Source organism: Equus przewalskii, chromosome 10 (genome assembly GCF_037783145.1).
Source record: "Equus przewalskii isolate Varuska chromosome 10, EquPr2, whole genome shotgun sequence".
Classification (NCBI taxonomy): domain Eukaryota; kingdom Metazoa; phylum Chordata; class Mammalia; order Perissodactyla; family Equidae; genus Equus; species Equus przewalskii.
In genome coordinates, this window is record NC_091840.1 from 14,694,446 (window position 1) to 14,717,993 (window position 23,548).

Here is a 23,548-nt window from a genome sequence, read left to right on the forward strand (position 1 = left end):
TTTTCCTTCTGAAATACAGGGCAAATTGGATCAAGGCAGTTCAGATGTGTAGTAAACCCAGAGAATTTGCATTGGCTTTGGCTATTTTGGAGTGTGCAGTTAAACCAGTTGTGATGCTGCCCATATGGCGGGAATCTTTAGGACATACCAGGTAAGTGAATTCTGAGCTCTGCGAATGGTGTGTTTAGACTCCCTTTTGGAATATTAGTCTATTAATAATGCGAGTTATTGTATCTAAAAGACCATATTAAATACTTAACTCTTGTTGGCCTCATTTTCCTCCTTGATAGGATGTATACGTGAATGAACATTAGTTCTTAGTTATGACATACGATTTTAATGAAGATCAAAAGAGACCAGCTGTATGAAAATAAAAATATTTTCTTAAAAAGCATTTTTATCGAATAGAAGGAACTCATTTTTTTTTTTTTTTGGGAACACTCATTTTTTGAATATCTTTTTTAGAATGTTCCAGGTACTGTGCTAGGCATCTGATGTGTTTAGAGTTGCATGTCTGGCCAAAAACCGTGTAGATCCTAAGTAGACCCAGGAGATAGTTAAAAAGAATAGATAAATTTTGTGACTTGAATCTACTTTTTTAGCCATATCAGATTTGTTTTTTAACTTTAGTTAGTTTTTAAAAAGTTATTATTGCAAACTAAGATAAGCTTATGGTAAAAGATTATTATTCAGGGTGACAACAATCATTCTACCTTCCCTGCCCCTCTACAGGGCCCACTCTAAAGATAGAATTCTGTAATTTTTCTTTTTAAAGATTTTATTTTTCCTTTTTCTCCCAAAGCCCCCGGTACATAGTTGGGTATTTTTAGTTGTGGGTCCTTCTAGTTGTGGCATGTGGGATGCTCCCTCAGCATGGCTTGATGAGCGGTGCCATGTCTGCGCCCAGGGTCCTAACGGGCGAAACCCTGGGCCGCTGAAGCGGAGCACACGAACTTAACCACTCGGCCACGGGGCTGGCCCTGTAAATTTTTTAATGTAAATATATTTGTGTTTCTTTCTACATCTGTGTTTTATCTTATAATGAAAAGTTTTTTAAGAAAAATAAATTTATGCCTACTAAACATTTTGCATGTGTTAAGGGTTTCTCCCAATTTTCTTTGGTGTTTTCCCCACATAAATCTTGTGGATACTTTTTTTTTTCTCTTTTCTCCCTCCTGTTGAATATAATTGCTGCTACCAGTAGAGGCTTCCACAAATGGAATGGAATGGGCTTAGTTCTTCCTAGGATAAAAAGGCAGGTTCAGGGAAGGTATCCTAGCCTGTGCATCCTGGGAGAGAGGAGCTAAAGGAGGGGCACACCTTTATTCTGCTTCTTACTGCCCTCCTTTATCAGGGTAAAGCACAAGGAGAGTCAGAGGCATGTGTGAGGCAATACTCCATATTTCTGTTTTTTCATCTTGCATTTACCTCCAGATTTGCCCAAAACCATTCGGTCCCAACAATTCATCTATTCCGTGATTATCCTGAAACTTAGTTGGTGGATCAAGCAGCCATGTCTCTGGTGGCAGAGATCAATGCTTCAAGAACTAGAGCTAAGCCCAGTGTTACTAAATAAAGCTCCAATACTCAAACGTAGCTTAAAAGGAATAGATGATACTGTTCATAAATTTGCTTCTAAAGAGTGAACATTCTAATGGAAAATGGAATGCAGCTGTTTAAAAAAAATAGAGGTTTTTGTTTTGTTCTTCCTTGCTTGTCATTATGACTAGTCTTCTAAACATGTTACTTAAAGTTATACAATTAGATCATGAATTGTATTAGAATGACACATCTGAAATATAAAAGAACTCTTTTTTAATATGATGAGGTGAGATAAAATAGAACACACTGAATTTTTAACAAATTAGAGGGGCTGGCCCGGTGGCACAGTGGTTAAGTGCACACGTTCCGCTTCTCGGTGGCCTGGGGTTCACCAGTTTGGATCCCGGGTGTGGACATGGCACTGCTTGACAAAAGCCATGTTGTGGTAGGTGTCCCACTTATAAAGTAGAGGAAGATGGGCATGGATGTTAGCTCAGGGCCAATCTTCCTCAGCAAAAGGAGGAGGATTAGTAGTAGTTAGCTCAGGGCTAATCTTCCTCCAAAAAAAAAAATTATATGGAAAGAGGCAATAAAAGAAAAGCTAAATTTGAAGGACAAGGTGGAATGACTTGCCCTACCAGGTAACAAAACCCACTTGGGGTACCTATAATAATACTGTGCTATAGATGCAAAGATAAACAAATAGACCAGTGGCACAGAATAAACAGTCCAGAAAGAAACCAACCCATATATGGAAATATAATATATGATAGAGGTGGCATTAGAAAGGATGAACGAGTCAATAAAAGGTGATGAGGCAATCACTTATCCATACGGTGGAAAATTGGGTTCCATTCTTTGTATCATATGCAGTGTTCCAGGTAGAGTAAATCCTAAATGTGAAAAGCAAAACTTTAAAAATCCAAGAAAAAAATAAAGAGATTATCTTTATGACCTCGGAGTAAAGGAAGTTCCCTCCCTCTCTCTTCTTCCACTTCTCTTTTCCCTTCCATCTCTCTCTCTTTGTCTCCCTTTCCTTGTACTCTTTCCTTCTTCCTCCTTCCCTTTCATACTTCCTTCCTTTTCTCTCTCTCTTGATTGTTTTCTTTCCTTCCTGATTCATTCACTATCTTCCAAAACATACCTAAGATGGGCATTATTTCTTGCACTTATAAGCATGTTATTTATTAGATGAGAATGAATGTGCATATGTGTCTGTGTGTCTGCACATATTACAAGTGACTTTCCTTTTTTATGTTTAATATGTGGTATAAACATAAGATTGTATGTAATATATAAGCTATAATGGGTAATAATAGAATGAACACCTGTGAATTCGCCACCCAATTTAAAAAAAAGGACATTATCGTTATTGCAGCTGCTTTCCATTCGCATTACCTTGCCTCTCCTGAGAGGTAACCATAATTTTTAAGTTTGTGTTAGACCCTTCCTTTTACTATATAGTTTTATTACATATGTATATATCGGTAAACAGTGGGTTGTTGTCTGTTGTTTGAGTTTTGTAATAATGTATCATCCTAAAAGACTGAATCACAGACTGGTTAAAGATATTTTTATTGTTTTATTATACTATAATCAAAAAATAGTATACACAATATGTTCATGAACTCTACAGTTCAATAAGAAAAAAATAAAACCATTTAGGGAAAAAAGGCCAAAGTTACAAAGATAATTAAAAGAGGAGGAAACACAAATAGCCAAGGAACTTGGAAAGATACTTGGTAAGTATAGGTAAATGCACGTTAAAACTAGGGGCTTTTATTTCACATACATCAGACTGTCAGAAATTTAAAGAGTACTGGCAAATATGTGACATAATAGGAAGAGAATTGTGATACGTTGCTGATAAAAGAACAACCAGTGTAATGGTTGCTGCAACCATGTTAGAGAAGAGTTTTGTAAAACAAAGTTGAAAATGCAGTTCTACTCCTAATCGAATACCTTAACAGAACCTTACATCTGTATGTGAAAAGATGTGTAGAAAGGGGGCCGGCCTGGTGGCGCAGCGGTTAAGTTCGCACGTTCCGCTTCTCTGCGGCCCGGGGTTCGCTGGTTCGGATCCCGGGTGCGGACATGGCACTGCTTGGCAGCCATGCTGTGGTAGGCGTCCCACGTATAAACTAGAGGAAGATGGGCACGGATGTTAGCTCAGAGCCAGGCTTCCTCAGCAAAAAGAGGAGGACTGGCAGTAGTTAGCTGAGGGCTAATCTTCCTCCAAAAAAAAAACAAAAAACAAACAAACAAACAAAAAAGATGTGTAGAAAGGTGTTCCTTATAATATTTTGTAACAGGGAAATTTGGTAACAATCCCTAAATGCCCATAATCAGACATGTTTACATTGTGTGATTCTTGAATGGACTATTATACAGCATTGAAAAAACACAAGAGTAGCAAGTCGCAATAAAAGTGAGTCTCACAAGTGTCCAACAGAGTGAAAACAATTGTTTTTCTAAAAAGTACGTATAATGTGATTCCATTTATGTAAAGTTTAAAAGTGTGTATGCTAATATAATGTTACAATATTGTTTAGGGATGTAGACATTTGATAAAAGTTTAAGGAAATGCAAGGGCTGTATGCTTACAACTTAAGAAATTTACTTCTAAGTAAATAACAATTGGACAAAGAAAAATCATATTTGAAACTAGAAAACTTTTTTAATTGAATGTTCATGAGAATGCTACATATATTGAAATTTGTGAGATGTAGCTAAAGTTTACCCAGGGAAAATTGGTAGCTTTCAATGCTTAGATTAGAAAAGAAAAACTGCAAATTAATTAGCTAAGCATACATCTCAAGGAGTCAACCCAAAGAAAGGAAATATTAAGAAATACCAAATATTAAATATTTGATGAAATAGAAAACAAACATACCTTAGATAATATTATAATTTATAAACATCTCATGAGATTATCAGGAAAGAAAGGGGGAAAAAAGGAGAAAGCACAAATAACCAAGATCAAGAATAAAAAAGGGAACATATCAAGCAATATTTCTGGTTTTCTCCCACTGGTACTGGGGATTTTAGACCTTCGCAGAGTCCACTAACATCGCATTTAGGCTTCCTTCATCCACAGAGAAAGGGTGCCATTGGGTTCCTCCTTTTGGGTGGGGGAAGGGTTGGGGTGGAGGAGCCCCACTGATCTCAGTCATTGGACAGTAGGGCACAGGCTACGCTTTTTCCTCAGGGAGGAAGAGGATTTCTGGTTCCGTTTAAAGGATGTTGCTGCACCTATCAGTAAGGAGGTGGGCAGGACCAGATGATTTCATAAGCAAGTCCTTCAAATTTCAGAAAACAATTCTATTTAAACTCTTCCATAAAATAGAAAAAGAAGGAAATCTTGCAGATTATTATTTCTGTTGGTATCAAACTGTTATAAAACTTGATAAATAGAAATAGATAAATAGAAAATTATGGCCCTATCTCCTTTGTTAGTATTTACCATTGATTAATAATAAATAGCAAATAGAGTGCATTCAAGAAATATTAAACAAAACATTAGCAAATGTATTCCAGAGTAAATTAAAAGAATAATAAACCATGGCTAAATTGGCTTCCAGTAGGCGTGGAAGATTTGTCCTTTCTTAAGACATTATTCATACCGTGCTATTTTAAGAAGTCAAAGAAAGAAAACTTTGATCATCACATTAGATGCCAAGAAGGTATTTGTTTATTAAGAAGGTATAAGTTCATTATTAATTCTTGTTTTAAAAAGAAAACTTGAGTTAAGTAGGAATAGATTAATAGTCTTTATTTTTTAAAGATGTATTTCAAATCAAATAATCATGCTTTGCTTTTTGGCGAGGCTCTTGAAGCATTAACATTCAGGTGGAACGGGACAAAGATGCTCACTATCACTGCTGTCTTTTAACTTCTTAAAAGTATTAGCCATTGCAATTTGCCAAGAGAAGTACAACATACATATATTGGCAGATACAGGAACAATTATTTGATGTAATTATGTACTTAAACTCAAGAAAATTGACTGAAAAACTGTCAGAAACAATATGAAATTAAATAAGCTGGCTACCGTACTGAACAATAGGTTTTATGTACACAAATAGTAACCATGTAGAAAATACACTGGGCGTTCTGAATTAAAATAACTAATTGAATAAACACATTTAATTTTGCTCCCTGCTGAACTTCACTAAAACTATGGCAAAGAGATTTTTTTTAAGCATAAACCCACAGGGACAAGGGGAGCAGCAGAGAATAAGCCCCAGTAAAACTATGGAAGTAGTAATGCAGGTGGACAAATGGTAACCTACCCAGGTCAGTGGGGGAGAACTGAGCATTTTCACCACTTACACCCTAGAATCCTCAAAAGACACGAAAGCGGGGAGTACAGAGCCATCAGCTTTGGATCCTATCTCTGCACTGTACCCATTTACACAGTCTTGCCAGATGCCCTGAAGGTGATGAGCCCGCTGTCTTCTGGCCCTTGCTCATGACCTCGCCCTCTGATTTCACCAGAAGAGACTCTTGTAAACTTGTAAACGGTGACCCAGAGAGAGGCAGGTTTATTTTTTCCTGGGAACCCTCCTTTAATAGTAACAGTGTTGCTCTTTTGCTCATGCAGCTACAGTCGTGTGCCGCATAGCGACATTTCAGTTGACAGACTGCACATATGATGGTAGTCCCATAAGATTAGTAGCATACAGCCCAGAGGTATAGTAGGCTATACCATCTGGATTTGTGTAAGTGCACTCTACCATGTTTGCACAACGATGAAATCACCTAGCAATGCATTTCTCAGAAGGTATGCCCATCATTAAGTTATATGTGACTGTAGCTTTATTCTTACTACTGAGCTTTTAAAAGCCAAACTTTATACTGTTTGAGATACACACATAGCTGGTAAAACTATAATGAAGAGCAAGGGAAGGATAAAACAAAAGTCAGGATAGCGACTGTCTGGGAGTGGGACACACTAGCTTCAGATGTATTCATTATTGATAAAGTTCTGTTTCTTAACCTGGTTACATTTTACATATTTTTAAAAATTATAATGAAAGAAAAGACCCTAGCAACAACAAAAAAGACCCTCAGACAACTAGGAATAAATTTAACAGGAAACATTCAGGATCATCCAAAGAAATCATTAAAACTTTACTTAAAGATATAAAGGATACTTTGAGTAAATGAAAAGGTATATCATATGCATAGATAACGTATATTTCCTTTTCTAAACATGCCATGCATTATATTAATGTATATTAATTTAATCTATCAAAATTAGTATTCTTTTGGGGCTGGCCCCGTGGCCGAGCGGTTAAGTTCGCGCGCTCTGCTGCAGGCGGCCCAGTGTTTCGTTGGTTCGAATCCTGGGCGCGGACATGACACTGCTCGTCGAACCACGCTGAGGCGGCGTCCCACATGCCACAACTAGAAGAACCCACAACAAAGAATATACAACTATGTACCGGGGGGCTTTGGGGAGAAAAAGGAAAAAATAAAATCTTTAAAAAACAAAAAAAAACCAAAAAAAAAAAACAAAATTAGTATTCTTTTGCATTGTGAATAGGGTTTCCCTCCTTGAGGGTCAGGGAGGCTTGGCCAAAATGATACTAATATTTCATCTAGAAAAATGAATGCACAAGAAAAGGGAGGTAGGGATCAGAAAAAAAGCAAATAGGTCTTAGAACGTCTTTTGAAGCTACAGTAATCAAAATAATTTGTACTGCAGAAGTAGAGCAGTGGAATCAAACAGATAATCCAGAAACAGACCTAAACATGTGGGAATCTAGCTGTGATAGCATTGCATGTCTGAGAAGGAAAGAGGGCATATTTGGGGAGAATATCACCTAGATCCTTGCTTCAGCAGAAACTTTCAGATAAATGAAGATTTTTTTTTAAAACCATACTCTTAAAGTAACAAAAAAACTTAAGAAAGCATGGATTAATTTGTTTTTGTTGTGATACTTTCTTTTTAAACAGATATAAAACCCAGATGCCATAAAGGAAAAGAGTGGATATATGTATTTAAAATTCTGAGTGGAAAAATAATATTATAATCAAACTCAAAAGACAGATGACAAACTGAGGAAAAATATTTGCACCACAATGGAAAATTTCCGTAATTGGCAAAGATCTTTTATAGATGAAAAGGACTAATAGTCCAGTACAGACAAGACAAAGGATTTGAACAGTCATTTTGCAGAAAAATAAATATGAAAGGCCAGTAGACATAAAAAAAATGGTTACTTCTCTCATAATAAAGAAATGTAAATGAACACCATGGGATAGTATTTCTTATCTGTCAATTGGGCTAATGTAGAAGTTTGATACTAACATGAGTGAAGGTATGGGAAAGGAGAGTGGCTTTATAATTATGGGTTTATAATTGGCGTGTGAAGTGTACAGTTCTGAAGAGCAATTTGGCGCTGTCAGCATTTTAAATACCTTTAGACTCGGCCATCGCACCACTCGGGAACATAGGAAGATGCTCCTCAAGTTTACTGAGAAAGACATAAAACATTGTTTATCGCAGTTTTATTTATAATAGCAAAACAAACACAACAAAACCCTGGGCACCCTGTGGAGATGAGGAGTGGAGCTGAAGCTTAGTTCTTCCTCCTTGTCCAGCTCTCAGCTGAACTGTGGAGATGTGGAAGGAACACCTGCCACCCAGTGCGCCCACCAGTACGGCGTAGCAGCTAGAGGCTGCACAGTACTGGCCTGATGGACCTTCCTTCCTGGGGCCTCTGGGCTGCCAGAAGTAGCCAGGATTTCTGCTCTAACAAATGGAATTGAATTCTTTTGGAGCTCACCTTTGTTGCTGTCTTTCCCCGTAAGGATTGTCTTGGTGGCAGTGAAAACAATAGAATTTACTCTGAGACAGCTAACATCACAGATTAGCTATAATACAAGCTCACTGGCCTGGCATCCTCAGCAAAGTGTGAAGCCTTTGTATTTGGTGATGAAATTGGACCTGTTTCCGGGGTGAACACCAAGAGCACAAGCTGAGTGCCCAGCTGTGAGCTCCCAGAGTGTCACTGCACTGGTGTTCTCCCCACACAGCGCTTCGTTCCTGGCCACTGTCAGTGAAGATGGCTCAGTTGCTGTGCTGGACCTGGCCTCTCAGAGGTGTTTAAAGCTAAGCCCACAAAAACTCTGTTGAGAAATATTGCTTGGTCCTGGCTCAGTCACTCCCTCCTCACTCTGCTGGGCTCAGGTGGTCAGGTTATCCACCATGCTGTGCCTCCAGAGCGTGCCCCGCACTGTGGTTCCAAGAGTAGTGGCAGGTCGATGATATTTGAGTCAGTAAGCTTGTCCTGGATGAGAATGCACTCCGTTTCCGCTCCTGCTGTCAGTTGTGAGAGAATGAAGAATGTTTGCTATACTCATTGTGTGCAGTGAATAGGCAGGAACCCTTTGCCTGGGGGAGGCTAGATTCTAGGGTCCTCTAGTCACAGGGACACAAAGCTTTCTTGAAAATGGAGATAGGTTAATAGATAAGGGAGTTTTTGGTAGAGGGATGGAAATAAAAAGAATTAAATTCTCTCTCACTTCTGTCTAGCACCTCCCCTTACCCCAAATTGAGAAAAGATCTCTTTGTTTATTCCATATAGCCATGCTTGCGAAATTGGCTACATCTGGGTAGGGTGTGACAAAAAGCGTTTCTTCTACCACTAGAGCTGTTAGAGACAGGGGCTTCTCCCTTCGTAGGTTTTGGTTAGTGTGACGGTTTATGGGAAGTAGTCCCATTTACAAACATGTAGTGTAATCACCTTAATGTAGAGCCTCACCACAGGCCCGCCCATCTCCTTACTGCCGAGTGCAGTCATAACTGTTCTCCTGCCTGGAAAAAGAGTGTGGCTTGTCCTCATGCCTGAGCTTGATGCCTAACAAATATGGTCCTTCCTTCCCAGCCCTTCCCCTCACCCCAAAGCAGGAAGCATGTGGTCCCATTCTCTGAGGGTGTAGGAAGCCTGAATCCTGTTAGTGAACCCTGTGAAGCCTTTAAAATCCCCAGTGCTAGATAGAAAGAATCAGAAATACGGATTGATCAAATAAAAGTTTTTGGATTTGTTGGTCTTTTTTGGGGAAGGAAATAAAGTATTCTCTTTAATAGGGAAGTGGTTCAGTAACTTATACTTATGTCCATGCAGTGGTTTATTATTTAATTCTTTAAAAAGGTCTGTGTCTTGTGGTATGGAAAGATCTCCTAGTGTAATTATTCATTGATTAAAAACTGTCGTGTTTGCCATCTAATATCCGTTTTGTGTAAAGATAATGTTGGTGTATGCATGGAATGTTTCAGGAATAAGGCATAAGTGAGTGTATTTCTTGTGGGGAGGCATATGGGAAGGGTAGCGTGTTTTGGTTTTTGCCTTTTTCTACTGTTTGATTTTTCCCATTATAGAATTATACATCTACTTATTTTTATGAGTTGGGGTTGTCGAGGTTGTGGGATTATAAATGCTAACCATTCTTTGTTTTTATCTTCCTTATTTTCAGTGCTATACTTTTATCTTTTTTATTTTTCAAAGATAAATGTAATTCTGTCTTTCTATCCATATATTCTTAGGTTACACAGGATGACATCAATTGAAAGAGAAGAAAAAGAGAAAGTCAAAAAAAAAGAGAAAAAACAGGAAGAGGAAGAAACAATGCAACAGGCTACATGGGTAAAATATACATTTCCAGTTAAACATCAGGTAATTTTTATTATAATCATTTAAAATAGTGTTAGCCATTTCTGAGACTTCTGTTCTGCAACTTTGAATATTTAATCATTTTGTTTTGCTATTGACACAATCTTTTAATTACTCTGGTTGAACCAAACTACCAGTTTTGTAAGCATGGGTTTATCTTAGAATATGGGTGAGTCATTAGACCTATTTGTTGAAGTTGTTGGAAAACTGTGTTAGATTTTTCATATTAGAAAGAAGTATTGAGTTTTTTTGGTAAGTCTTTGAGTCTCAGTGAAAATAAAATTGATAAATTTAATTAATTTGCCTGACTGTTGATCTATTTTGGTAAAAATGTCTAAATCCACGTATGCTTTATAAGCATTCTCTTCTTATTTAATCAGAATGTTTTCATTTACACCAGGTTTGGAAACAAAAAGGAGAGGAATACAGAGTAACAGGATATGGTGGTTGGAGCTGGATTAGTAAAACTCATGTTTATAGGTTTGTTCCTAAATTGCCAGGCAATACTAATGTGAATTACAGAAAGTCATTAGAAGGAAGTAAGTAATTGAAGTTATTTTTCCTGCATAATTCTTTCTGATTTGTATTATTTCTTATGAATTTGTAGTATATTAACCATATTTTGGATAAAAGTGTTTTTCTGAAATTTGTAGAACATGCAAAATTACTAATGTAGTTTATTAATTATATACACTTTAAAAATTTTTAAGTTACCTTTATTCACAGGATTTTGATGTCTAGGATTTCAGTTAAAGAAAGATGAGAGAATAGAACTTGTTTTTTTAAAAAAAGGCCTCAGCCACCTAATTTTTCTTTTGAAATCTTAAATTCAGTACTGCTTGACTTCTTGAGAACTCACATGTCTGATGACCTCAGCCTTGTAGCACACAAAACCAGAAACAAGTGTTAGAGGCTTCTGTAACACTATCACATAAATGAGGTACTAACCCAATTTATGCTCCTGGATAATGACTTTGGTATTTAGAATCACAGAACTCTGGAGGTGAGCTGCTGTTTTAAGAGACCACATATTTTGAAACTCATGTTACACGAGCAAATTATTTCAAGAAGATGTTAAGCAACATAGTGAAGTTCACACAGATGGAGTGATAGAATCCTAGCTGAAACCCATGTTTTCTGGCTTCCATTGCCCTTTTGCACTCTACTGTGCCGTCTTTCCTTTGTTATCTAAGCAATTTTCAAAAGTAGTTCTGTTCACTATGCAATATAATTTGCTCATTTATGATGTGATGTGTCCTTTCCTGTGAAGCCTATGCTATAGTCCCAAATAAGTACTGTATACATAGTGAGCTAACGGATTTGGCTTGCTGGTGAATGGTTCTGGTGAAACCCAGACTGGTAGATTTTTGAAACTCTTAATTTGGGAAATTTATCTTTTGATTACCTCTTAACGAACAAATATGTGTTTTATAAGGCTCACTAGAATTTATTTTATAGGAACTAGGAGCGTCTTGCACATAGTAGATGCTCAATAAATCCTTCTATTTGCTAAATAGAAATAGTCAATATTCCGTTCTATTATTATCTGATGATATTCAAGCTAATTGTCCGTTACAATAAATTCCAAAAGATAGTTACAATTTTTTTATTACCATTTTGTTGCTCCAGTTACCCATATAGCACTTAGAATTATAGAGAACTTTTTTAATTCTGTCTGATGTGGTTTCACCTGTGTAATAAAACCCAGATTATCAATATGCAAAATACTTAGGCTTTTGCAAATTTATTTTGTATCTCTTTTCTTTAGCATAGGGTGTTTCACTGTCCGGATGCTGGGCCTTTATCTAGTCGGGTACTGAGTTGATCTTCTAGCATCTTTTGAGCCTCTCCTCCCAGGTGGTAGCAGGGAAGAAAGCAGCAATGCGCATTGTTAGCTTAACTTAACTACAGAGTGGGAATTACAGTGAAGGCAACAGTATATTTTTATACTATTTATAATCTCAGAATTACTAGTCCCTATAATAACAGCTAATTTAATCTGATCATATGACAGAGGCACAAGTGTGTTGAAAAACAGAGAGAAATGCAGCTCGGGAACTCTTGACATAGCATCAGAAGACCAGAGTGTTGGGCTTGTTTAGCCACTGACTGTGTCCCTTTTCTCTAACCTCTCTGCTAACTCAGACTGTATGTGTTTTCCACATTAATTTATAAGCTTTGATAAAGGATATGTATTAATATTCTTTATGTCAGAAGACTTTTAATAGGAAAAAACCCCAAACATTTTATAGTTGTCTGCTTTAAGTATCAGGCTTCTTATAGCTTATAGATGGGGTGCCACTGTCATGGAAAGCTCTTTGTGAGCTACTTGAAACCATTGGAAAGATGTTGCCCAGTTGTTCTGAAATAACTAAAGACGCATTGAATAAGGAGAGTATCAGTTTAGTTTTTTATCCTTTGTTACCTGTGAGGTCCAGACAGATCCCATCACCCTTTTTTATGATTCTTCTCTCACCAGTATCCTGTTGACTTGCCAAGTACTAAGTGTATTTTTTGCGCTCTTTTCCTTTCCCTCAGCCATACCTTTCTGGGAGGAGTCATTCATTTAAATAAAAAATAGGTACACCTTGCTAGGTCATTGGGATATTTGGGTTCAAGTCAAGAAGAAAAAGGTAGAAAATACCTCTAAGGCCCAAGAATGTTTATCTAGACAATAGTTCTGTTTTGTGGGTTTGATTTTTTTTCTTATGGAAAATTTGAAACTACACAAAAGTAAGAGAGAGGAGAATAATGAACTCCCATGTAACCATCATTCATCTTCAAGAGTTGGCAGATTCTGACACTCTTCTTTCAGTTGTCACTGCCCACTTTTTTTATGGAGTTTTCTCCCTGCATTTAAAGCAAATTCCAAAAATCATATTATTTATCAAAAGTAGTTCAGTGTATATCTCTAACTGAACTGGACATTTTTTTCCATAGCCATCATGCCATTATCACATTCAACGAATTAATATTTAACATATTAATTCTCTGATTCTCAGTTCATATTCTAATTGCCCCAGTTGTCTCAGAGATGCTGTTTTGCTGTTGGCAGTCGGGTCCAAACAAAACCACACATTGCATTTGGTTATTTCTCTTGCCTCTTTTACTCAGTGATACAGACTTAAGCATTCTTCACCTGGAGTTCATGGATAAACTTCAAGGCTATCCAAGAATGCATTGAAATTGATTACAAAAGTTTGTGTATGTATTTTTTTTCTGGGTAGGAGATCATAGCATTTGTCCAATTCTGATACGGTTCTTTGACATGAAGTATGTTAGAAGCCACTGATGCAGGCTTTCTGGAGTCACTGAACAAGCTGAAATAGTCTCATGTGAAGGCTTCTGAAGCACATCTAAGATGCAGTCCTTCCTTTTATGCTTTAGGTTAGCAGAGCATATAAGAAAGTATATAGTATCTTCAACTCTTGTTTTGTTTTTAAGTAAGAAATAATGCAGTATAAATTGCTGGGAAATACTTGATAATTTCCACTAAAGTAGATATATTAAAGTAAATTGCTAATAATTGAAATACCTGTAATTACTGTATACTTGGTTCTTTTTAGCCAAAAATAATGTGGGTGAAAATATGGATGAAGCAGATAGAAGAAAAAGTCCACGAAGTCCAAAAAAAATAAAAACAGAGCCTGATTCTGAGAAAGGAGAGGTAAAAGATTCAGATGCTGCAAAAGGAGCAGACCAAAGTGAAATGGACATTTCAAAGATTACTGAGAAGGACCAAGGTAAGGAGAGTCCAGTGTGGAGAGCAGCTGGGGGTGGTGAGAATGCACTGGATCTAGTTCACACGGCAGGAAAGGTACTGCATTATCTTTTCTTGGAAGAACTTTATTGAAGCATAATTCGTGTGCTGTGTGAGTCGCCTGTTTCAAGTGTATACTGCAGTGGTGTTTAGTATCCTGCAGGAGTTGTTCAGCCATCCCACAGTCAATCTTAGGACATTTTCATCCCCCAGAAAGAAACCTCATTCTCATTAGCAGTCAGTTCCCAGTCCTCCCTAAATCTCCCCGGCCTGCCAGTCTATTTTCTGTCTCTATGGATTTGCTTATTTTGGACATTCCATATAAATGGAATCATGTAACATTTGGTCCTCTGTGACTGGCTTCTTTTACTTAGCATGTTTTCAGAGTTCGTTCATGTTGTAGCATGTATCAGTATTCTTTCATTCCTTTTTATTTTTGGTAGTATTCTGTTGTATGGATGTGCCACGTTTTGTTTATCCGTTCATCAGTTGATGGCCATTTGGGTTGTTTCTACTTTTGGTATTATGAATAATGCTGATATAAACATTTCTGTACGAGTTCTGTGTGGACGTATGTTTTCTTTTCTCTTGAGTAAATACCTGGGAGTGGAATTTCTAGGTCATGAGATAACTCTACTTTCAACCTTTTGAGGAACTTACATTGTCTTTTGTGAAAAGTTGATTTTTAAAAACTAGATAAGGGGCTGGCCCCGTGGCCGAGTGGTTAAGTTTGCGCGCTCCGCTGCAGGCGGCCCAGTGTTTCGTTGGTTCGAATCCTGGGCGCGGACATGGCACTGCTCATCAGACCACGCTGAGGCAGCGTCCCACATGCCACAACTAGAAGGACCCACAACGAAGAATACACAACTATGTACCGGGGGACTTTGGGGAGAAAAAGGAAAAAAATAAAATCTTTAAAAAAAAAAAAAAAAACCTAGATAAGCTGGATAATTCATGAGCCTTAAGATATAACTATAAAATACTCTATACAAAATCTTAACATGAAGGTATACTGTATTGGTGTATGCAATAGCTATAGCATACTAAGTAATTTTTTATTATGGCATTCCATTTTTGGATACTAAGGATCAGAATATCTAAATATTTGAAATATATCTGTTTTTAATGTTTTATAAAGTTCAGCCCTATCCATTGACCTATTTTAATCATATATCAGAAACTTTGAAGTAATAGATATTTATATTTAAGCTCTTGAGTGAAAATAAAAGCTGGTAGTTTTTAAAATAAAAATATGAATTCCACATTTCAGACTAAAAATTACACTTATATAAATGTCTTTGTTTCACAGATGTAAAAGAAGTTATAGATTCTGAAAATGATAAATCCTTTAAGGAAGAACCAATGGAAATAGATGATGATGTGAAAACAGAGTCACATATAAATTATCAGGAAAGTTCTCAAGTAGATGTGGTCAATGTCAGTGAGGGTTTTCATCTAAGGACTAGTTATAAAAAGAAAACTAAATCATCCAAACTAGATGGACTTCTTGAAAGGAGAATTAAACAGTTTACACTGGAAGAAAAACAGCGCCTTGAGAAAATGAAGTTGGAGGGTGGAATTAAGGGTACAGGAAAGACCTCTACAAATTCTTCGAAAAGTCTCTCTGAGGCATCAATAACAACAAAAGCAAAAGAAGGGTGTCCGAGTGACTTGCTTAGACAAGAACAAAGCCCTAATGCAAGTAATGATAAATCTGAAGACTTGATTCAGGGATGTTCACAAAGTGATTCCTCAATTCTTGGAATCAGTGATCCTGATCATACAGCAAACAAACTTTATCCAAAAGATCAAATGTTAGATGACGTCTCCATTCAGAGCCCAGAGACAAACTGTCAGAAACAAAATTCCATTGGAAATGACATAGATGAGAGTATCTCTGAACCTGCCAGTAAAAGCCAGGAACCCAGTAAGATTAAAACAAGAGGAGGTGATTTTCTCATTGATGACTCTAGACTAGCCAGTGCAAGTGAAATTGGTACTGTGGTCTATCAGAGCAAAAAACCACTTATACAGGAGGATATTGACACCGTTGTTTCTCCTTCCCGGAGCCCTTTACTTCCAGCAGTACCAAGAAGTGCCGATGACAGAGATATCCCATCTCTGTCAAAAGCAGTGGACTTTGAAGGAAAACTGGGATGTGACTCTGAATATAATAGCACTTTGGAAAATAGTTCTGATACTATGTCTATTCAAGACAGCAGTGAAGAAGATATGGTTGTTCAGAATAGCAATGAAAGTATTTCTGAACAGTTCATAACTCAAGAACAAGGTGTTGAAGGCTTGGAACCATTGAAACGTGATTTTGTTTCAGAGAAGTCCACTGGAAACTATGATGACAGGCTGCAGACTAAGGTAACTGAAGCAAATGGTAAAAAACCAAGTCAAGAACAGAACTTAGAGGAGAGACCAGTTAATAAATGTGTTGCTCAAATAAATCTAAAAAGTATCACCGACAAAAAGAATAATGAAAATCGAGAGTCTGAAAAGAAAGGACAGAAAGCAAGTACCTTTCAAATAAATGGAAGAGATAATAAACCTAAAGTATATTTGAAAGGTGAATGCTTGAAAGAAATCTCTGAGAGTAAAGTAGTAAGTGGTGACATTGAACCAAAGGTTAATAATATAAATAAAATAATTCCTGAAAATGATATTAAGTCTTTGACTGTTAAGGAATCTGCTATGAAGCCATTCATGAATGGTGATGTCATCATGGAAGATTTTAATGAAAAAAACAACTTGGAAACAAAATCATGTTTACTGAGATCTTCAGACGCTGAAAGTGACTACCGAGATGGCCTAGAGACCCTGCCATCAACCACAGAGTCTGAGAGTGCACAAGCTGCCACTCCTCCACCATCTCGTCCAGAAAGTGCCTCAGTGGGCCAGGGAGAAGACATGGAAATTGAAACCTCGGAAGTTAAGAAAGTTACTCCATCACCTGTTACTTCTGGAGAGGACTCTAACCTCAGTAATGATTTTATTGATGAAAATGGTCTGCCCACCACCAAAGATGAAAATGTCAATGGAGAATCTAAAAGAAAAACGGTCATCACAGAAGTCACCACCATGACATCCACTGTGGCCACAGAATCAAAAACCGTAATCAAGGTAGCAAAAGGCGATAAGCAAACTGTGGTCTCTGCTACAGAAAATTGTGCCAAATCCACTGTCACAACCACCACCACAACAGTAACAAAGCTTTCCACGCCCTCCACAGGGAGCAGTGTGGACATCATCTCTGTGAAGGAACAGAGCAAAACCGTGGTCACCACGACAGTGACAGACTCACTGACCACTGCAGGAGGCACTCTGGTAACATCTATGACTGTGAGCAAAGAATATTCCACAAGAGACAAAGTGAAACTCATGAAATTTTCAAGACCCAAGAAGACTCGTTCAGGTACAGCTCTGCCATCCTATAGAAAGTTTATTACCAAGAGCAGTAAGAAGAGCATATTTGTTTTGCCTAATGATGACTTAAAAAAGTTGGCCCGAAAAGGAGGAATCCGAGAAGTCCCTTATTTTAATTACAATGCAAAGCCTGCCTTGGATATATGGCCATATCCGTCTCCTAGACCAACCTTTGGTATCACATGGAGGTATGTATTTTAAGATGTATTTGGGCAAGGGAGAAGCTTTTAAAAGAATTATCTAATAAGACTACCTCATTTTTTAGAAATGAGATAATAGAGGTAAGACAGGGAAGCATATATTTAATGGCCAAAGTTCATGATGGAAATAAGATACAGAAAGTTTTGAACTTGGCCAGCTGGTAGGTACTAAAGTTTACTTAGGGAAAAATATTTAAAGACTGAAAGTGTAAGGGAATAATTTAAAATGAAGTTCAATTTTACTTTTCACCAGACAAAAGAAATATGTGAAACATGGTTGGTTTTGTGGTCTAACTTTCCAAGTTATTGCGATGTATTTGCTCTGGGAATGAGATACAGAATTGGAGAATCATCAGTTTTCTCGAATGTATTTTATTTCTTCTAGGTAATTCATAAAAACATAAGACATAGGGAACATTCTTGTAAATCACACAAGGTTCATTATAATGTGGAAATCTTCCTGATGTAATTTATTTGCATGATAAACATTTGTTTTGGAGTTCTCTGTTACTTATGTGAGAAAAGGTAGTCTCTGAGATTCCTTAGGGATTTTTTTAAACCCAGAAATAGTCTTAATTTGAAATTTTCTGGGTATTAAGCTTTGGGAATGAGTCATAAGTAGTGTTGGCAGTTGTAAGATCGTGTAGTTTTATATTGGGAAAGGATCTTAGAAATTCTTCTCGTTTATAGATATTTAACAGTTTGCCTCTGGCCACAGAGGGACAGTTAGGAATAGTGCCTGGTTTTCCTAAACCCCATCCAGTGCTTTATCTGCTATATCACATTTCACATATTTGTCCTTGCTTTGTCCTTTTTCGTGTCCTTGTCCTTTTATCTTTCACCCTTACAATTGTAAAGGATGGAACTTAGACATTGAAAACGTGAGAGTCCTGTGGGACATGCCCAGAAATCAGGAACAGTTCCAGTTGCAGTGGGGCTTTGCTAGGGTCCTGAAATGAATCGCTTCAGCCAGCGACTGAGCGGACTCCATTTCACTGTAGGCTTCGTTTCTGTGGCTCTCTAATGGTTCCAGTTTCTTTAAGTTAAAATCACACTTTTTTGTTTCCTTTATGTTACAATTAGCTGGTATTACAAGAGACCAAAAGCGGAGTGTAAATGAGTACTCACTATGAAGGAATTAACTTATTAATATAACCAATCGTAGTTGGTTTGACCAAGTTTTTTATACGCATCTTTTGATTTGAGTTAAAATATCATCACTCCATTACACATTCAATAGAGACAGCTGAAAAGTACAATTTCTCTGCAGGGCCTGCAATGAAGGATTTGCAGAATCCTGCAGGGAATCAAGGAACTCTTCATTACAGTTCATGGATTTGTAGGATTACTCTGCACTTTTCTGCTTTCTTCATTGAGAGCGGTCCCAAAGTGTATCCTTGACTGTCCTGCAGGTAACTTCTTTCCCACTGGAAAAGTTACTATGTACAAATACTTTAATTAAAACGACCTGGCAGTTGTGGAGGCCTACCCTTCTGCTATTTCTGTTCTGAAATGGAAGGTAGGCTCAACTGGGAAGCACTTTTCTCTGAACCAGTTCTGATCAAGTGTTGCCCAGGGCTCTTTTCTGCACGGCTGGGTTTCTGGAGCCTTGTATTGTTATGTTTTAATATGCACTGTGGGCACAATTTGTATCTGTTTAGTTAATTTCTCATTTTTAATGGAAGGAAATACCTTCCTGGACATTTTAAAAAGATACTGCCTTCCAGTATATGCTAACATCTTAATTTGCTGAAGTTGGGAGAAACATAATCTCTTCTATCTAACGGAGGCATGGGTGAATATGTCAATGATTCTTGACTTTAAGAATGAATTTTTGAAAAATGTATCGCTATAAAAACGATGCATGTGAAATGCATTTTTATACTCACACTTGAATAAAATATGTCTGATGCTTAGAGTAGGAGCTAAGAATGCCAAAGGTACATGTTTGATTTCATTAACTGAATGTTCAGGCTGAGCAGTATTGAAACAGTGAAACTTGTCTCATCGACTCATTAGGACCTCTTTTTCCCTCCACACTGTCCATTCCCTTACTCCCTTTTCCCCAGGCCCTGATTCTGTGTTCCATTATCACTTAGAACCAGTAGTTATCTCTGGGGGCCTGCCGGAAGGATCCTCCTAAAATGCAGATCTATCCTGTGAATATTCTGACTGAGCTGAGCAAGCATTTAAAGGGGACGAGTTAACTACTGCTGGGCTGGGAGGGGGAAAAGCGTTTGTCACCTGTACACCACAACTGTGAGAAGTCCTTCCCTTTACAACCCATCCAACACTGGATAAATTTCAGAAGCCTTAATATAGATCATCTTTAATGTTCTTCTTTAATCCTTCCATTTGGTGCAGCACATTCTGGGTCTGCTTCCTCTCTCATTGCCAGCTTCATCTCTTGCTGCACCTCCACACCCCTTCCCTCTGGCCATAGCATACCAGATGTGGTTCCTGGGAAGAAGTGAGTGCTCTTGTACACTTTCCTCCTAAGCATATGTGGTCCATTGCCTTTGGTCAGCCATCCCCACGTCTTTATCCTTTGAGACTCAAAGCTCTAGTCCCCATCCCTGAGCCAGATAGTGCCCCTCCCTCGTGCTTTCCTCTGATACAGCTCCTGAGGATGCAGGAACAGATTATAATTCATCTCTATGTCCCCAGCTCCTTTCACTTAGTCTAACACATAGAAGGTGCTCAAGTACTTTTTGAATGAGTAAACAAATGAACAAGCTGGTAACTTGTGAGGTGTGTTCCTCACTTGGTGGTGTTTCCATTGTAAAATTGGGATGCTTTAAAGTTGTTTGACAGTAGAGCGTGATTGGAGAAAGGAGAGAGAGAATGAGAAAAGAAGTTCTCTTTCTGAATAAATATTCATTTGCTTTCTCCCATGAGTCCAAAGTTCCCTAGGCATTTTTTTAGGGCGTGGTCTGAAAGTGACAGACACTTTCCCCCTCTCGGTACATCCCTGCACTAGTTAATATTTCCCCTCTAATTTAAGAACTGTTCTGTCCAGGTCAGAGGATTCACAGGGCGATAGCACAACGAAGAAAATCGTGGCATCGCAGGTGGAGATGGGAAGTGAAGAAGTTGCCTCAACTTTTTGGCTAGAGCTTTCCATTTCTCACATTATGCATTTCTCCAATTTAACGTTAAGAATAGAAAGTGTTGCCTTTCAAATACAAATTGTCTAAGGTGTACCTTCTACTTCTGTTAGAGGAGGAGATTAGTTTTATAGGTTTTCTCTACACCGCAATCAACCAGTATATTCATTTAAGTATGTGGAAATATCAACAAAATATTTAATTAAACAAGGAGCACTAATAGAGAATTGACAGCCTAGGGCTGCTTTAAAACGTTTTATGGCTAATTCCATTTTAGGATGTGATATTCATTGCAGTTATAAAGTCGTTTTGAAATGTATTTTTAATATTATTTTTAAAAGAATATCTAAAATGTTCAATAACTTCACATACAAGGCTTAGAAAAAACCTGAATGCAGATTCCTTTGTCTCCTGTTTAGTAACTAATACAATATTGTCTTTTTTTGTTATTCATTGTATTGTAGGATTCAGAACTACCCTAATATTGTTAAAGTGTCATTAGGCTTAGCAGTATTCATCATCATGTATTCATGTTTTGCAGAACCACCATTTGGATACAAAATTTTCTGTCTGTTTGAAAAGGTCTTATCAGATATGCAAGCTCTTTTTGGTTTTGTTTTGCTTTTTGACAAAAGTCAAGCATTTTCAGTTTGTTTCAGCAAAAATCAACCGGTTAAGATTTTATTATTCTTCAAAACTCTTTTAACACATTTAGTAACACAATTATTTATTTCTCTATATTTATTCTTCTTAATTTTTCTAACACATGTTTTGGAATTAGCCTAAATTTATGAAATCTTTATAAATTATTGCCTTATCAATCTTACGAGGAAACATACTCTTTTTACAAATTTATAGGGCATTTGAAGTGACTCCAGGCCCTTTGTAAGTTCTTAGATGTGTGTTATGTCTAGGAACAAAAAGTTCTTTTATTAAGGGACGTATAATAGCCAAAGTGCTTACAAAACTGTATTATAAATGTTGAAGTCATAATGAGGACAAGAAACAATCCTTCACTTTAGTAGAGTGTTTATTTGTGTGTATAGATACACATATGTGGTTTTTCTTTCAGGTATAGACTTCAGACCGTGAAGTCCTTAGCTGGGGTGAGCCTCATGTTACGGCTTCTGTGGGCGAGTCTGAGATGGGACGACATGGCAGCCAAGGCCCCTCCAGGAGGAGGGGCTACACGGACGGGTGAGGGGTCTTTATTTTCTGGCTCCAGTTTAAAAGCGAGAAGCCACTAGATAGTTCACTGAACTTTAAGCATATCTGTTTTTTATTAAAATATAATGCTTGTGTTTTGAAAATACAGCTTTGGTAGAGCTGGGCAGCGCATGCTATAAAATCCTGGGGGTCGGGAAGAGGGGTTCCAATTAGAAGGTGAGTCACTTTTGTGTGAACCAGTCTGAACTTTAAAAAAAGACTGATTATGGTAGAATATAAATCATTTAAACTGGGACATCTGGAACCCTGTGCTTGCTGCTTCTTTCCTAGGGTTTTTACTGTTTTGACTGAGTTTTGCCACCAGGAACTAAGCTGCCCCCAAACAGCGTTTTGCCCAGGTTAGAAATTTTCAGAGAGGAAGAAACTCAGTATTATTGCAGTCAGCAATGATCCTGCAGTCGTTAGTTAATCAAATGTTGCCAAAAGTTTATTCCATGTGTATCTCTTTTTTAAAATACCAGATGTTGTACCTTTTTAGTCTCTGAATATCTTAGGTGGTTATTAATACTGTGTGAATTAAATCACCATAGAAACATCTGAAACTGAAATCACAACAACAGAAATAATTAAGAGGCGAGATGTTGGTCCTTATGGCATTCGATCTGAATATTGTATCAGGAAAATCATTTGCCCCATTGGAGTTCCAGAAGCACCAAAAGGTAAGGAATAGAAAGAATTCTATTCTATTCTATTCTTTCTTTCTTTCTTTCTTTCTTTTTTTCTTTGAGGAAGATTAGCCCTGAGCTAACATCTGCCACCAATCCTCCTCTTTTTGCTGAGGAAGCCTGGCCCTGAGCTAACATCCATGCCCGTCTTCCTCTGCTTTATACGTGGGACGCCTACTACAGCATGGCTTGCCAAGCGGTGCAATGTCCGCACCCGGGATCCGAACTGGCGAACCCCGGGCCGCCAAAGCAGAACATGCGCACTTAACTGCTGCACCACCGCCACCGGGCCAGCCCCTTTTCTTTCTTTATTGACCTGTTAGCCACATCTTTTATGAATTAAAATTTGATTATAATTGTTTCCTTAACTTTTTATTCAACTTTTGACAAAGATATCTTTTCATTACAAACTATTATATTTAAAAAATGATATTTATGCAATAAATAGCAAGATTCCGCTAGGCACACATTGATGCCTACAGGCATTGTGCCAAGCACAGAGAGGGTACAAAGGGCTACAATAATACCTCTTATAATGAAGATGTGGAGCAGTGATTGACATCAGAAGGTCAGCTCCCTGAGGGCAGCCACCGAGTCTGTCGGGTTTGTTGTAGTCCTGGCACCTGCGGCAGAATCTGACACATGTGGTCAGTGAAGATTTGTTGACTCAAGGGTTAAAGCTGTTGTGAAATACTTCAGTGCTCAGGGTAGGAATAATCTAAGGGGCATAGTTACTCAGGAAACATTTATAGAGCATCTGTGTGAAAGGCATGAGGCAGCAAATATAGAGAAGAATGAGATCCACTTCCTGTTCTCAAGGAAGCAAAGAAAAGGTTGATAGTATTCTAATACCATACATGAAAATTAAAACAGCACTAAAGTGAGTTCAGTAAGGTGTCCAGATTCAAGATATAGAAATAGACAAAAATCAATA

General features: G+C 37.6%; 1 protein-coding gene across 35 annotated transcripts in view; it reads left to right on the forward strand.

Annotated features, from left to right (window-relative positions):
- Positions 1-23,548, forward strand: part of BPTF (bromodomain PHD finger transcription factor) — a 141,520-nt gene that overhangs the window by 76,390 nt on the left and 41,582 nt on the right. For all 35 annotated transcript variants that reach the window (XM_070561550.1, XM_070561539.1, XM_070561548.1 and 32 more), the window contains 7 exons: positions 20-151; positions 10,097-10,226; positions 10,624-10,762; positions 13,790-13,966; positions 15,293-17,603; positions 21,795-21,919; positions 22,480-22,608. In XM_070561550.1, the coding sequence (XP_070417651.1) occupies positions 20-151; positions 10,097-10,226; positions 10,624-10,762; positions 13,790-13,966; positions 15,293-17,603; positions 21,795-21,919; positions 22,480-22,608 (3,143 nt within the window). The remainder of the gene's footprint in view (positions 1-19; positions 152-10,096; positions 10,227-10,623; positions 10,763-13,789; positions 13,967-15,292; positions 17,604-21,794; positions 21,920-22,479; positions 22,609-23,548) is intronic.